The sequence below is a fragment of the Myotis yumanensis genome, unplaced genomic scaffold, assembly GCF_028538775.1.
Source record: "Myotis yumanensis isolate MYYU_CA2020_CCGP unplaced genomic scaffold, mMyoYum1.0.hap1 SCAF_80, whole genome shotgun sequence".
In the NCBI taxonomy this organism is placed as follows: Eukaryota; Metazoa; Chordata; class Mammalia; order Chiroptera; family Vespertilionidae; genus Myotis; species Myotis yumanensis.
The window spans coordinates 20,339-38,262 of NW_027223831.1; the positions used below are offsets into that span (position 1 = coordinate 20,339).

Consider the following 17,924-nt stretch of genomic DNA (forward strand, 5'->3'; position numbering starts at 1 on the left):
CCGGCTTTCATTCAGCCTGGATTCATCCAGCCAGACCGAAACATTGTATCGATGTTTTCAGCAGCGAGGCCTCAGAGCTAAAGCTGGCCTAGAATTAAAAAAACAAACAAACAGAAAACAAGGAGCGGTTGGGAGCTTCAGTTACTCGCTTCAGGAAAACAGCCCTCAGCCCCTCACCTAGACTGGCCAGGCACCCCAGTGGGGACCCCCATCCCGATTCAGGACACCATTCAGGGCAAACCAGCCAGCCCCAACCCATGCACCAGTCCTCTATTCTATATAGTAAAACGGTAATATGCCTCCTGGCACCGGGATCAGTGGAGCAGCGAGGCTCCCGGCACCGGGATCAGCGTGACAGGGGGCAGCGCCCAAATCCCCTGATCGGCCCTGCTCTGTGTGTGACAGGGGGCGGGGCCACAACCTCCCTATCCGCCCTGCTCTGTTCATGACAGGGAAAGGCACCCCAACCCCTTGATCAGCCCTGCTCTGTGCCTGATAGGGGGGAGCTACCCAATCCCCTGATTGCCCTGTGGCTCTGTGTTTGACAGGGTGCAGGGCACCAACCCCCTGATCAGCCTTGCTCTGTGTGTGACAGGGTGCGGCGCTCCAAACCCCCGCCCCCCACAGGCCCTGCTCTGTGTGTGACAGGGCAGAGCCATAACCTCTCCATCGGCTCTGCCCCGAGTGTGACAGTGGTGGTGCCCCAACCCCCTGATTGGCCCTGCTCGGTGAGTGACAGGGGGCAGCGCCCCAACCCCGATTGGCCCTGCTCTGTGTGTGACAGGGGGCAGCACCCCAACCCCCCTGATGGGTCCTGCTCTCTGAGTGACAGAGGGCAGCGCCCCAACCCCCTGATTGGCCCTGCTCTGTGTGGGACAGGGGGTGGCACCGCAACCTCCCCATCGACCCTGCCTTGAGTGTGACAGGGGGCGGTGCCCCAACCCCCCAATCAGCCCTACCCTGAGTGTGACTGAGGGTGGCATCACAACCCCCGATCCGCCCTGCTCTGTGCATGATGGGGCGGCGCCCCAACTCCCCAATTGGCCCTGCTCTGAGCCCGACTAGGGGCTGCACTTTGGGATTGGGCCTGCCCTCTGCCACCCAGGAGCAGGCCTAAGCCAGCAGGTCATTATCTCCCGAGGGGTCCCAGACTGCGAGAGGGCACAGGCTGGTCTGGAGGACCCCCTCCCCCACCCCCCAGTGCACAAATTTTTGTGCACCGGGCCTCTAGTGGAACAATAAAAAGAGAACCCAACCATGATGATCAATTGAATGCTGCCTCTGTGTCATTCATTCTTTGCCAACTCTGTCCACACCTCCATGGGAACCCCTGGACCTGCTGGGGCTGGACCCCAGAAACTTCCTGGGAAAGATCATTTGTACATGTGGTAACAGCCATAGCAGCTTGATCCTTTCATATGCCCTTAAATATGTCACCAGATTTTCCTTTGCTCAGTCATCCTCCTGTTGTCACATCTTCATGATTGAGAACACATTTCTTATTCAAGTTATGGAAATACTGACCATGATAAATCCTACCCATAACCCTCACCCTCACCCCTCACCCCTCACCCCTCACCCCTCACCCTAACCCAAAACCCTAACCCTAACCCTAACCTTAGCCCTAACCCTAGTCCTAGCCCTAGCCCTAGCCCTAACCCCTAACCCCAAGCCCCTAGCTCTAGCCCTAGCCCTAGACCTAACCCCTAACCCCAAGCCCCTAGCCCTAGCCCTAGCCCTAACCCTAACCCTAAACCCTAAACCCTAAACCCTAAGCCTAACCCTAACCCTAACCCATACTTTTTTCCAGAAATGCATGTCAATTTATACTGTAAACAGTTTATGTGAACATGGTTGTCCTATTGCACCCTCAGCAGCAAAGAGAATAATCATTTATTATCTTGCAAATATAATAGATCAGAAATAAAAAGATACTGCATTTTGTATTCAAGTTGCATTTCTTTATTAGACTAGTTCTAGGCTGAACATAAAAATTACAGGACATTAATATTTTCCTCCGTAAGTGGTATGTTCAAGTCCTTTGCAAATTTCTCCTAATAGATAGTGTTCTTCCAATAGCTCATGAAGATCTTTCTGTGTTAAGGAATAGCAATCTAAAGGGGGGGGGGGTGTAAAGTTTCAAAGCCAAGAAGCAAGAATCCAGTTCCTTCCCTGCTATTTCTCTTTCGCCTAGTCAGTCTCAACCTGTTATTGCCAGCACAGAAAGCACTTGGCAGGAGCATCACCTCTTTTTCTCACAACGGGAGGGCCAAGCACTACAGGAATTGTCTCATTACTTCCACAAAGAGATACAATTCCCAGGAGATTCTGCTGACCAGTCAGGTCTGGGAACACTGCCATGTGGAACAGCTAACTTCTGAAGAAAATAAATCTAAGATTTAGCAATGGGTCCCTTGGAGACTTAGAGTCCACTGCTACAACGTGCCCTTCTGAAGAAGCCTGTACTCAGCAGACAGGTCATAAAGAGACGGATGACAGCCAAGCACCCACAGGGTGCTGGGCAGGCAGGCAGGTGCTTTTCTTCCTAGATCAGTGGCAACAGAGAAACATGGCTCCATGTCACAGAACACACCACCATGACCTCGATGTTTCCTTTCTGTCACTTCTTGAACACTGCGGTTCAGACTTATGATCCCAGGTGCCTCTCTCCTGTGGCATCATTTGTTTAGCTAACACTTCTTGCCAAGAAACATGTCCCTTAGGAGAAAACTCAGCAAACAGAACTGCAGAGGCAATTATCATTATTGTAATTAGCATACTTGCCTCGTAACCACCATGTAAATGCCTGGAATCCTTCATTCTCACTCAAGCTGGACTGGGAAGTCTAGGGAATAAGAAAAAACACTAGGTACAGAGACCAGAACCACAAGCAATGGGCCTGGACACAAGGGAAATGTTTGCTACCTTTTTCTCTCCCCCCTTTGTATTATTAGTAAGTACCTGGTGCCTGGGCCCCATGGCAAGCAGTGAATATAAATGATTTGTGAACCGATTCTTACCACCTGCTTTGCTGACATGGAAGTGCAAATAAATATCCCCCCAGAAACCAGGGCAATGGAAGCATATTTGAATATACTGTATCTGCAGAAATAAGAACAAGAACACATTAGGAAGGCACAGGTACCAATTTCCACAGGATGTTTTCAGTAGATGGTGCCTGAGGGTATAAATCACCAGCAGAGCCCATGTAAGTCTTCATGTGCAAGGATCAGGGTGCCCACTGGTTGCTACACACACCCTTCCTTGGTGTTGCTTAACATAGTTTCTAAAAGTTTGTGGACCAACAGATTGTTTCATTGGCGGGGGGAAGGGAAGACCAGACATGACATTCCATTGGTGACAGTCACATAGAACAGTTCCGACACTTTTCATTCTATCTTCTTGGCCACTTGGGCTTTATTTGGAATTTTCTTTGCACTAAGTGCACGATTAGTCCTTCGTTCACTGTGTTGCACTAATGAACACCTTCTCTGACTGCACTGTCCCACACAACTATGAGCCTGGAAATGCTCCATCCTGGGCTCTCCAATATGGTCACCAACAGCCACATGTGGCTACTGGGCAATTAAACTCTGACCAGTGAGAATTGGAAACTAAATATTTAATTTTAAGTAATTTAAATGTTAAATGTGAATAGTCACATGTGGCTACTGGTGACCACAAGGGAACTGAAATTCTCAATCAATTGGCTTCATAGGTTAGGATGGATCTAAGGACTCAATGATGCTAAGAGCTAATTCTACAGAGAGAACACTGCTGCACAGGTGGGACCCCCTACCTGGTCAGCTGCTCCAGGAATGCACATCATTGTCACAGAGAGAACTCAAACAAAGAAGGCCAGGAGCACGCCCCCTCTAGCAGGAGAAAAGTAATCCACATGCCTAGCCTATAGGTGGGGCCAAGAATGTGCTTCCTAAACATAAATTATAAAAGCATATTGTTTACCTTTTCTTCAAAATGATAATCCCTAGAATCATGTTGGCAATTAGAGAACCCTGTAAAAGGAGACAAGAGGAAGTTTTAGTGCACTAGGGAAAGACAACATACTTCAAGATAAAAATGAACATTGCCAAGAGGGGAAAACATCTGGGCAGGAAGAGATTAGGATGAATAATTAGTAAGGTCCAGGTGTTCTTATGATGGCAAAAAGTATAAGCCATAAAAATCTATCTTGCAAAATAATTACGCCTTTTAAAGCTGACAATGAAGATAGCAATGATCAATTCTCAATAACTACTCATAGCTGAAGCTTATTACAGGCTTATTTTTGTCAACTTTTCCATCTAATTTATAAGAGCTTTTACTACGTTTCTCCTCCCCCCTGCATTTTGAGGAAAGAAGTTATGTGGAGATCTCTCTTTTCTCTGGAAAGGTGTCTGTCCTTCATCAAGTGCTCATAGAAAGTCTACTATGTGCTCAATGCTGTGAGGGTCATCTTAGTCATTATAATTAGCTCTGGGAAGTGCCTTTAGAAATAACACATTTGATATCACAAAAAACTCAGACCACACCAAAATGTTATAATTCTAATCCTCACCCATTTTGTATTCTTCTGCAACCCTAACTATACTTCCCTTGAAGTCTTTTCTGCCTTCCAGGGAAAACTGTTCTTATCGATATACTGAACACAGTTCTCTCACCATACATGAGGCAAAGAAAAAACCTCTACTGCTTTGGAAGAAGCATGCCTCCAAGAATTTTTCTTTATTTAATTATCTCAAGTCTCTGATTAAAAAAAAAAAATCAAGAAGGAAAAGGGTCTGGCTGTGGCATGTGTTTCTCAATGGTTAGAGTGTGGGCCTGATCACTGAAGGATTGTGGGTTTGATTCCTGGTCAAGGGCACATACCTGGGTTGCAGGTTCAATCCCCGGCCATGGTCAGGGCACATACAGGGAGGCAAACAACCCGTGTGTCTCTCTCACATCGATGTTTCTCTCTCTCACTCTGTTCAACTCTCTCTATAAATCAATGAAAAAATATCCTCAGGTGAGGATTAACAACACACACACACACACACACACACACACACAGAGAAACAAAATGAAAGAAGGGTCTGTTTCATTTACTAGAAATAAATGTAATTTTATGTAAGAAAGAAACAAAAAGTGATGAGAAATGTTAAAGAACATTCATAGGAAGTTTGAATATAAAATCAACCAGATGAAGGAAATTAAAAGTTAAAATCTGCTTCTCAGGAAAATGTTAACTTTCCTTTTATCAATCACCCATAAGACCTGAGATAGATAAAAGTAAACCATCCACTTTCACGTTGCTCTCTTTCGGCCTTCTCAGACAACAGTCAGCCTCTGCTCACTGATCTGAGCAGCAGTATTCACAGATCTAAATATTATGTGCAGGGGCATGGCGATGTTGAAGTTCAGGGCATAGTTGTTCACCAAGCTGACCGTGAAAAACATAGTCACCATGACGGCATAGTATCTGAAATGCAGAGGCAACAGCTTACCACACAGAATCTACTAGTTCAAGAAAATCAAATAGAGAAGGAAATAAATACCTCTAGTTAAAAGTATTTTGCTTATTTCCTCTTTATTAAAATTGTATCACTATTATAATTTGAGTAGAATAATAAGTACCTATAAAAATACTTCACAAAGCCAAATTAACATGGAAAAAGTTTAAATTGTAGAGTATGTTTCAAGAAACACTATTTTAATATGCTTCAAGAATACATAGCAACTAAAAATTAGGCTTCAAAAATGTTACCTAATAGCAATTGTTTTTTTTATTATTATTCTATTGATTTTTTACAGAGAGGAAGGGAGAGAGAGAGCTAGAAACATCGATGAGAGAGAAACATCAATCAGCTGCCTCCTGCACATCTCCTACTGGGGATGTGCCCGAAACCCAGGTACATGCCCTCGACCGGAATCGAACCTGGGACCTCTCAGTCTGCAGGCTGACGCTCTATCCACTGAGCCAAACTGGCTTCGGCAGCAATTGGTTTTTAAAAGTAAATGGGGAGAGATGACATCAGCATCATGGAAGAGTGAGAAGACTCCATTGTTTCTCCTCTTAAATTTATCTCAAGACAATTATAACTCAACAAAGATCCCGTGCTCAGCACACAAACACACCTGAAATATTTATGCATTAGCACATCTGAAGGTGGGCATGTTGAAATGAGTAGGGAAGGTGGGATGGGAGAAGGACAGGAGGAAAGGGGGGACAGGGGAAGGACAGGGACGTGACCACAGATTCAGTTTGGTGCCCATCCTGGCTCCAGCGAGCAAGGAGCACAACAGTGGGGGAGAAGTCTGGCTGCAGCCCTCACACTACAACCTGGAGGGTCAGAGGGACAGAAGCAGTTTCCTTCCTAGAAAAGGCATTTCCCTCTGCCCTCCCCATTAAGGCAAAGCTGGTATTGAGGTGGCTGGGAAACCATTACTGTAGGGGTGGAGCAGAGCCATAAGATCTCTACCTCAAATGCACACACAGAGAAACAACCCATCAAATACCATGAACAACAGGGTAACTTGGGAGCACAGAAAGGAAATGAAAAATCTCCAGGAACCAAACTCAAAGGCATGGAAGACTGTGGTTTAAATGACAGAGAATTCAAGACTGCAATTACAAAGAAACTCAACAATATACAAGAAAACTCAGAAAGGCAAGTCAAAAGTTCAGGAATACAATTAATGAGCAAAAGCAGTACTTTACAAAGAGATTCAAACTATAAAAAAAGAAACACATTCTGTAGCCAAAGAACTCAATAAATGAGACAAAGAATGCACTAGAGAGCGTTGGAAACAGAGCAGACAAGATGGAAAAAAGAATTAGGGAATTTGCCCGGCCAGCATGGCTCAGCAATTGAGCATCAACCTATGAACCAGGAGGTCACGGTTCAATTCCTGGTCAGAGCACATGACCAGCCTGCAGGCTCCATTCCTAGTGCAGGGTGTGCAGGAGGCAGCCAATCAATGATTCTTTCTCATCATTGATGTTTCTTTCTCTCTCTCCCTTCCTCTCTGAAATCTACAAAAATAACCCGTGAAGAAAAGAGAGAACTGAGAGTTAAAATTTAAAAACTAAAAGCAATATAAGGATAATAGATACGGTATACCAGAAGGAGAAGAGAGAGAGGAGGGAACAGAGATCCCACTTAAAGAAATAATTGACAAGAACTTCCAAGCCTATGCAAAGAACTAGATGTTAGAATAGAGAAAACTAACAGAACACCTACTTATATCAATGCAAAAAGAGCTTCCCCAAGACTCATTTTATTCAAACTGTCAAAAATCAATGACAAAGAAAAAATTCTTAAGGCAGCCAGGAAACATAAAGATTAACCGACAAAGGAAACTCCATTAGATGATCATCACCAGACTTTTCTGTAATGTTTTCAGTAGCAACACTACAAGAGAGGAGAGAGTGAACGAAAATATTTAAAATATTGAAAGAGAGGAACCCATCAGCAAAGGATAAGATATTCAGCAAAGTTATCCTTTAGACATTAAGAAGAAATAAAGGCTTTCCCAGACAGACAAAAGCTGAGAGAATTTACCACCGTAAGACTGCACATAAGAAATGTTGAAAGGAGGTCTTCTACTGGAAACAAAAACACAAAAGTACACAAAAACATGAATAAGATGATTAATAGATAGAAGCAGGAAACTGAAAATCTATTTCAGAGTAGTTTATTAAATAATCTATACTAATAAAAGAGTAATATGCTAATTAGAATGAGAGACCTTCCAGAGACCTTCTGAACGTCCTTCTGGACAAAGCCGGGGGCTTGGCCAGCCTGCAAATGGCCCTCAGCCCCTCACCCAAGTTGGTCACGCTCCCCAGCAGAGACCCCCACCCTGATCCGGGACCCACTTCAGAGCAGACCAGGCAGCCCCCACACGTGCACCAGGCCTCTATCTATACTAATAAAAGGGTAATATTAGTAATTAAGGGTAATTAGACTGGGAGACCTTCCGGGAGACCTTCCAGATGCCTTTCTGGACAAAGCCATGGCAGCGGGGCCAAGGCAGAGGCAGTTAGGGGTGATCAGGCAAGAAGGGGAGGGCAGTTGGGGGAGATCTGGCTGACGGGGGGCGGGCAGTTGGGAGCAAGCAGCTTGGCAAGGGGGGCCAGTTGGGGGCGAGCATGCCAGCAGGGGTGCAGTTGGGGACGAGCAGGCCAGCAGTGGGGGACAGTTGGGGTGAGCAGGCTGACAGGCAGAGTGGTTAGGGGCGATCAAGAAGGCAGGCAGGTGAGCGGTTAGGAGCCATCAGTCCCAGATTGCGAGGGGGATGTCCGACTGCCGGTGTGGGATTGGGCCTAAACTGGCAGTCGGACATCCCCCAAGGAGTCCCAGATTGGAGAGGGTACAGGCCAAGCTGAGGGATACCGCATCCACCCACCCCCCAGGCATGAATTTTATGCTCCGGGACACTAGTTATAACATAAAGGTTAAAGGGGGGAAGGGCATTAAAATAATTGAAACTATTGCAGATTACAAGTTCACAACATAAAGAGGGATAATTTGCAACAACAAAATGATAAAAGAGAAGGAAGAGGATTGAATAGTACAGGTGAATGAAGAGGCAATCAGAAGAAAAAGGACTGTTATATGTATGTATGTATGACATATTTTGCACAATCCTAATGGTAACCACAAAACAAAAATCCAGAGCTGAGATACAACATTAATAAAGAAGAAGAAATGAAGAAGAAAATCATAGAAAACTGTCAAATTAAAATAGCAAAAATAATTATAAGAGAAAACAAACAATGGAAATAGAACAACAAGAAAACAAAGGATACAATAACTGTGGTAAATCTTCATATATCATTAACAACCCTAATTATAAATGGATTGAACTCACAAATCAAAAGGCTCAAAGTAGAGGTATGGATTATACAACAAGACCCAACTATATGTTGCCTGCAGGAGACGCTGCTCAATTACAAAGACAAACACAGGCTCAAAGTGAAGGGGCGAAGATGATACTTCAAACAAATGGCATCCAGAGAGAAGTGGGTGTAGCTGTACTTATATGAGACAAAACAGATGTTAAGATTTAAAAAAAAAAGAAACAAGAGACAAAAATAGACATTTTATAATGGTAAAGGAGACAATTCATTAAGAAGACATAACACTTATTAATATGTATGCACCCAACCTGGAAGTATCAAGATATATAAAGCAATTACTAATAGACCTAAGGGAGAAACTGAGAAAAATAATATTATAGTAGGGGACATGAATTCCCCACTGAGAGCAATGAATAGATCATCCAGACAGAAAGTCAATAAGGAGAAATGGGCCTTACATGACACAGCAAGGTGAATCAACTTAATATTTATAGAATTTTACATCCCAAAATGCCAGAACACACATTCTTTTCAAGTGCACACAGAACATTCTCAAGGAAAGAGCAGGCCGGCAGTGGGGGGCAGTTGGTGCGAGCAGTCCAGCGGTGGGGGGGGGGGGGGGGGGGCGGGCAGTTGGGGGCGATCAGGCTGGCAAGGGGGGGGGCAGTTGGGGGTGAGCAGGCTGACAGGCAGAGTGGTTAGGGGCGATAATATACTGGATAATAAAACTAATCTCAATAAATTTAAGAAGACTGATATCATACCAAACATATTTTCTGGGAAAATCACAAATATGCGGAGATTAAACAACATGCCACTAAACAGCTACTGGGTCAAAGAAGATATAAAAGAAGAGATCAAAAGATACATAAAGACAAATGAAAATAAAAATACAATATACCAAAATTTGTGGGATGCAGCAAAAGCAGTACAAAGGGGGAAGTTTAGAGCATTACAGGTCTAGCTCAAGAAACAAACAAAATTTCAAATAAACCACCTAGCATTACACATTTAAAAACTAGAAAGAAAAAGTCCAAGATGCTGGCAGCATAGGAGGTCTGAACTCAACCCCTCCCATGAGCAAACACAAATATACACATATATACAGAGTAATTACTCCTGCAAGATAGCTAAGGGCTTCATAAAGAGTTTCTCAACAACAAACAACAACTGAATGGAGAAGGCTGGGAAAGCCACAAGCCCTCTGGGAGCTGCAGGAACTCCATAGCCTGGAGGCACCTGTGAACACCTTAGGGCAGGCAGGATATCTGTTCAGGGGCTGTGGCTTGCCTGCAAATCACAGCAGCTTTCCCAAATCTGCTGCCCAATCCTTTTGCCTCCAGGAAAGGGAGCAAGCAGGAACAACTCAGTGGTGCAGATGCCTGGCCTCCCTGCTGGGCTCCAAGTTGGCACTAAAGCCAGAGGTCACTTCTACATAAGACCACTTTCTGTACAACAAATGAGAGAGACTCTATAGAGAAGTCTGGGGAGCCACTGGAGCTCTCTGGAGACTGCGGGGATTATCCCTTGTTGGAGGTGCCAAAGAGCACCATTGCTTACCCCCCCCCCCTTCTGCCTCCACAGAGTGGGCGGCAGGGGCTCTATCCAGGTACTCTGGCCTACCAGCAAGGTAACTGCAGAGTGTACCTGACACATCACCCAAACCCATTTCAGTCCCAAACAACGGGAGCAAACAGGATCAACAGTTCATTACTACATGCACCTGGCCTCCCTACCTGGAGCCATTTCAGCTCAGTGGGCCAGTGTCCACGACACCTTACACCTGCTCGGCTCCTCTGGCTGACCAAAATCACCCGACAGACACAGCCTACACCAAGGACCCTAGTACATAAGGCCACTTTACAAAGAATGGGAGAGAGGGCTATTTCATCTAATTCATAGAACAAACACAGACACTTTAACTAAATGAAAAGATGCAAGAATTCTCTCTCAAATGAAAGAACAAGAAAAATGTGCAGAAAAAAAGAAAAACCTAAGGAAATGGATATAAGCAATTTGCCTAATAAAGAATTCAAAGAAATGGTCATAAAGGTGCTCACCAAACTTGAGAGTGACATAGAAAAACTTAGGGAGAACTTCAACAAAGAGGTAGAAAGGATAATAAAGAACCAACCAGGTCTGAAGAATACAGTAACTGAAATGAAAAACACATTAGAGGGAATTAGCTAATACAGAAGAACTCATCCTGAAGACAAACAATGGGAATCAACCTATCAGGACAGAAAACAGAAACAGAATTTTAAAAAATGAGGATAATTTAAGGACCTCTGGGATAACATCAAGAACCCAAACATTAGCATTATAGGGATCCCAGAGGAGAAGAGAGAAAGGAACAGAAACTATATTTAAAGCTGGGAAAGGAAAAGACACCCAGGTCCATGAAGCACAAAAGTTCCAAACAAAGATGAACCCAAGAGACTTACACCAAGACATATTGTAACTGAAATGGCAAAAGTTTAAAATATAGACACAATCTTTAAGGAAACAAGAGGAAAACTGAATTACACACAAAGGAAACTCCATAAGGTTATCAGCTGATTGCTCAGCAACAACTTTACCAGCTAGAGGAAGTGGCAGGACATCTTTAAAGTTCTGAAAGAAAGAAAACTACACAATAATTTACCCAGCAAGGTTATCATTCAGAATTGAAGAAGAGATAGTTTTCCAGAGAAAAGCAAAAACTAAAGAAGTTCATCACCATTAAACCAGCTTTACAAAAAATGTTAAAGGGACTTCTTTAAGCAGAAAAAGACAGGCCATATTCAGAAATAGGAATATATATATATTAAAGGGAAAAATCTCACAGGTAAAGCCAAATATTAAATAAATACAGTGAATCACACATTGAAAACATACTAAGATCAAAAGAAAGAAGTATCAAACACAACTCAAACAATAAGTAGCCAGGATATACAAAACACAAAACATAACACCAATAGCATACAGCATGGATGGGGTAGTAAAATGTAGTCCTTCTAGAATATATTCACCCTTAAATGCTTATCAACTTAAAACAGACTGTTATAGATATACATAGACCTCATGTAAACCACAAACCAAAAACCTACAAAAGATATACAAAGAAAAAAGAGAAAAAAAACCCAACTACTGAAAACCAGCAAACCACAAGGAAGAGCTCAAGAGAAGAAACAGAGAACTATGAAAACAATGAAAACAATTAACAAATGGCAATAAGTACATACTTATTAACAATTATTTTAAATGTAAATAGATTAAATGCTCCAATAAAAAAAATAAGGTGGCTGAATGGATTAAAAAACAAGACCCATCTATATGCTGCTTACAAGAGACTCACTACAAATCGAAAGATGCGGACTGAAAGTGAAGGGATGGAAAAAGATATTCCATGAAAAGAAAGATAGGGTAGCGATTTCAGACAAAATATACTTTTAAACAAAAATATTTTAAGAATACAAAGAAGGACATTACATAATTATAAAGGGTTCGATCCAAGAAAAGGATGCAGCAAACATAAATATCATAACTATCACATCCAACACAAGAACACCTAAATGTATAAAGTAATTGCTAATGGCATAAAGGGAGAGACCCACAGTATTACAATAGTACAGGATTTTAATATCCCACTCACATCAATGAATAGATCATCCAGACAGAAAATCAATATGGAAATAATGGCCTTAAATGTCACTTTAATCCAGATTGATTTAATATCATTTTTAGAATATTTCAAACAAAAACTGAAGAATACATTTTTTAAGTGTACATTGAACAATCTCTAGAATAGATCACATATTACACCACAATATAAGCCATAATAAATTCAATAAGACTGAAATCATATTAAGCATCTTTTCTGATCACAATAACATGAAACTTAGAAGTCAACTCCAGCAAGAAAATTGGAATGTATCAAAAAGAAAGTCAAACAGAACATCAAAAACTATCATAAAAACAAATGAAAATGAAAAAACAACTTTTCAAAATTTATGGGATACAGTAAAAGCAGTTATAGAATAAAGTTTATAGCTATGCAGGCCTACCTCAAAAAAAAAAAAAGGAAAATCCCAAATAAACAATTTAAGTCCACACCCACAGGAATTGGGGGAAAAACCACCCAAAGTAAACAGAAGCAAGGAAACAGTGAAGATCAGAGAAGAAAAGACAAAATAGATATTTTAAAAATTGAAAAGATCAATAAACTAAAACACTGACTCTTTGAAAAGATAAACAAAATTGCAAACCTTTAGCCAAACTCATCAAGAAAAGTGAGCCCAAATAAATAAAATCATAAATGAAAGAGAATTTACAAGTGATACCACTGACATATAAAAACTCATAAAAGAATAATACAAACAATTGTTTTCCAACAAATTCAACAAAATAGAAGAGATGGATGAATCTTCCAGAAGTATATAACCTTCCAAGCCTGAATCAGGAAAAATGCAAAATCTAAACAAACTGATTACTAGCAATGAAACTAAAGCAATAATTTTTTAAAATTTCGAACAAATAAAAGTCCAGGACCAGATGGCTTTATAGGTGAATTTTCAAAGAAGAATCAACACCTACTCTTCTTAAACTATTTCAAAAAATTGAAGAGGAAGGAATGCTTCCAAACTCATTCTATAAAGCCAGCATTATCCTGATAACAAACTCAGACAGACATTACAAAAAAATAAAATTACAGGCCAATACCTGTGATGAACACAGATGCAAAATTCTCAACAAAATATCAGCAAACCAGATTCAACGATACATTTTTAAAAAGTATACATCATGATCAAGTGAGATTTATCCTAGGAACACAAGGCTGACTCAACACCCATAAATCGATCATCATAATATATCACATTGACAAAATAAAGGGTTAAAACCATATGATCATCTCAATAGATGCAGCAAAAGCATTTGACAAAATTCAACAAAAAGCTCTCAACAAAGTGAGTATACAAGAAACATAGGCTATATATGATCAAACCTATAGGTAATATAATACTCATTGGTGAAAAGCTTAAATCTTTTCCTCTAAGATCAGGAATAGGACAAGGATGCTCACTATCACTAGTTCTATTCAACATAGTATTGGAACTCCCATCTATAGCAAACAGACAAGAAAAAATAAATAAAAGACAACTAAATAGAAAAGGAAGTAAAGCTCTCATTATTTCCAGATGACATAACCATAAGGACTGAAAGAAAAAAAAACAATTAGAATTAATAAATGAATTCAATAAAGTCACAGAATAGAATTAATACACAGAAATCAGTTGGGTTTCTCTACACCAATAACCAATGATCAAGAGGAGAAATTAAGAAAACAATTCCATTTACAATTGCATCAAAAGCATAAGATACCTAGAAATAAATTTAACCAAAACCTGTATTATGAAAACTATAAGACAATGGAGGGGAAAAAAAATTGAAGGGCAAATAAATGGAAGAATACACCTTGCTCATGTAATGGAAGGATTAATATTGTTAAAATGTCCTTATTAAAGGAAGATACAGGTTCAATGTAACCAATATTAAAATATTAATGGCATTCTTTCAGAATTAAAATGAATCCTAAAATTTATATGGAACCACAAAAGACTGAAAACAGCCAAAGAAATTTTGAGAAAGAACAAAGTGAGAGGTATCACACTACCTGATATCAAACTATTATTATTACGCTACAATACTTAAAACAGTATGGTACTGGCATAAAAACAGATGTATACATCAATGGAATATAATAGAGCAACGAGTAATAAATCCTTGCTTATATGATCATTTAATCTACAATAAAAGAGGCAAGGATATACAATGGGGTAAAGACATTCTCTTCACTAAGAGGTATCAGGAAAAATGAACACATTAAAAAAAAGAGAGAGAGAACTAAACCACTTTTTTATACCACATACAAAAATAACTCAAAATGGATTAAAGACTTAGATATCAGACCTGAAACAATGAAACTCTAGAAGAAAACATAGGCAGTAAACTCTTTGACATTTCTTTAGCAATTTCTTTTTGGATATGTTTCCTCAGGCAAGGAAAACAAAAGAAACAATAAACAAATGTGACTACATCAAACTAAAAATGTTTGCAAGGCAAAGGAGACAATCCACAAAACAAAAAGGCAACCTACTGAATGGAAGAAGATATTCGCAAATGATACATCCTATAGGGAATTAATATCCAAAATACTGTACTTAAGGAACTCATACAACATAGCACCAAAACAAAACAAAAAAACTAATCCAATTTAAAAATGGGCAGAGGACCTGAATAGACATTTCTTTAGAAGACATACACATGGCCAACAGATATATGGAAAGATGTTCAAAATCACTAATCAGGAAAATGCAAATTAAAACCACAATGAGATATCACCTCACACCTGTTAGAATGGCTATCATCAACAAATCAGCAAATAAGTACTAGTGATGATGTGAAGATGCACTGCTGGTAGGATTATAAATTACTGTAAACACTATGGAAAATGGTATGGCAATTCCTCAAGAGATGAAAAATAGAATTGCCATAGGACCTATAAATTGTTTTTTGGGGGGGAGGTATTTATCCAAAGAAAACAATATCACTAATTTGAAAGACATATGCACCTCAATGTTCACTGCAGCATTATTAATAACAGCCAATATAGAAGCAACCTAGATGCCCATCAATAGATAAATGAGCAAAAAAATGTAGTGAACATATACAATGATATATTAGTCAGCAATAAAAAATAATAAAATCTTGCCATTTGCAACAACATTGAGGGACCTAGAAGGTACTATGCTAAGTGAAATAAGAGAAAGACAAATACTGTATTTCAGTTCTGTGTGAAATCTAAAAACAAACCACACCAAAAGAATGAACAAAACAATACAAACAGACCTATAAATATAGAGAACAAGCTGATGGTTGCCAAATAGGGTTGGGGAAGGTGGTGAGAGGGGGATGTAAATTTTTTTTTTAATTAAATTTTTAAAAAAGCAACAAGCTATTGAATAACTATTGGGTCAAAGAAAAAAAAGAAGAGATCAGAAGATGCATAGAGACAAATTAAAATGAAAATTCAACATACCAAAAATTTTTGGATGCAGCAAACGTGATATTAAGAGAGAAGTTTAGCTTATTAAAGGCCTATCTACACTAATAAAAGAGAAACATGCAAATTGGTGTCACTCCACTACCCTTCCGATTGGCTAATCAGGGAGACATGCAAATTAACTGCCAGCCAAGATGGCGGCCGGCAGCCAAGCAGCTGATGTGAACAGGGAGGGTTGCTTTCTTCAGTTATGGAGAACTCCAACGTTCCCTGCCTGACTTGCCGGCCTCTCAGCTGCAACTCTAAGCAACTATGTTGCAAATATAGAAACTAAACAAAACCCCAGAAACCTGCTTTACTCAGCCGGGCTTCAGCCAGCTGGACCGCAACATTGTATCAAATACAAAGGTAAACAAAGGCCAGAAAGCTCCTTTCAGCAGCCGAGGCCTCAGAGCTAAAGCTGGCCCAGAATGAAAGAAAGGGGCAACTGGGAGCTTCAGTCACCCGCCAGCCTGAAAACGGGCCTCAGCCCCTCACCCAGGCTGGCCAGGCACCCCAGTGGGGACTCCCACCCTGATCCAGGACATCCTTCAGGGCAAACCAGCCAGCCCCCACCCATGTACCAGGCCTCTATTCTATATAGTAAAAGGGTCACCAGGATCTACCGGCACCAGGATCAGCAGAGACGCGAGGCCTCCGGGCACCGGGATCAGCATGACAGGGGGCAGCACCCAAACCCTCTGATTGCCCTGCAGCTCTGTGTGTGACAGGGTGCAGGGCCCCAACCCCCTGATCGGCCCTGCTCTGTGGGTGATAGAGGGCAGCGCTCCAACCCCCACCCCCCGCCCCACGGGCCCTGCTCTGTGTGTGACAGGGTAGAGCCATAACCTCCCCATCGGCCCTGCCCTGAGTGTGACAGTGGCGACACCCCAAACCCTGATCGGCCCTGCTCTGTGTGTGACAGGGTGCGGCGCCCCAACTCCCCCCCCCCACAGGCCCTGCTCTGTTTGTGACGGGGTAGAGCCATAACCTCCCCATTGGCCCTGCCCTGACTGTGACAGTGGTGGCGCCCCAACCCCCTGATCGGCCCTGCTCTGTGTGTGACAGGGGGTGGTGCCCCAACACCCCGATCGGCCCTGCTCTGTGCATGACAGGGGGTGGCGCCACAACTTCCCTATCGACCCTGCCTTGAGTGTGACGGGGGTGGTGCCCCAACGACCCAATTGGCCCTACCCTGAGCATGACTAGGGGTGGCATCACAACCTCCCGACCTGCCCTGCTCTGTACATGACAGGGGGTGGCACCCCAACTCCCCAATTGGCCCTGCTCTGAGCCTGACCAGGGGCTGCACCTAGGGATTGGGCCTGCCCTCTGCCACCCGGGAGCAGGCCTAAGCCAGCAGGTCATTATCTCCTGAGGGGTCCCAGACTGTGAGAGGGCACAGGCCAGGCTGAGGGACACCCTCTCCCCCCCCTCCCCCAAGTGCACAAATATTTGTGCACCGGACCTCAAGTCTCAAAATAAAAGAAATTTTAAAAATTAAATTCATCTTAGCAAGTAGAAAAAACATCTAGAAAAAGAAGAACAAATAAAGCTCAAAGTCAGTAGAGGAACAAAAATAATAATAATCCAAGCAGAAATAAATGAAATAGAGAACAAAAAAAGGATAGAAAAAAACATCAATGAAATCGCTGGTATTTTGAAAAGATAAACAAAATTGACAAACCTCTAGTTAGATACACTAACCAAAAAAATGTAAACAGACTCAAAATCAGAAATGAAAGAGAAGTTACAGTGGCCATCACAGAAATATAAATCATTATACAAAAACACTATGAAAGGCTATACACCACCAAATTCTATAAAACTAAAAAAAAAATGGTAATGTTCTTAGAAATATACAACCAACATAGACTGAACCATGAATTGGAAAACCTAAAGAGAGTGATCACTAGTAAGGAAAATGAAACAGTAACACTCAAAGAAGACTTAATACTAATCCTTCTCAACCTCTTCCAAAAAATTGAAGAGGAGGGA

At 41.6% G+C, this 17,924-nt stretch overlaps 1 protein-coding gene across 1 annotated transcript in view; it reads right to left on the reverse strand.

Moving 5' to 3' along the window:
- Positions 1-1,967: 1,967 nt before the first annotated feature.
- Positions 1,968-17,924, reverse strand: part of LOC139001054 (nucleotide sugar transporter SLC35B4-like) — a 39,370-nt gene continuing 23,413 nt past the window's right edge. Inside the window, exons 3-6 of the mRNA XM_070402904.1 lie at positions 5,359-5,461; positions 3,967-4,016; positions 3,021-3,102; positions 1,968-2,845 (exon numbers count right to left, since the gene is read on the reverse strand). Of these exons, the coding sequence (XP_070259005.1) occupies positions 2,732-2,845; positions 3,021-3,102; positions 3,967-4,016; positions 5,359-5,461 (349 nt within the window). The 3' untranslated portion in view covers positions 1,968-2,731. The remainder of the gene's footprint in view (positions 2,846-3,020; positions 3,103-3,966; positions 4,017-5,358; positions 5,462-17,924) is intronic.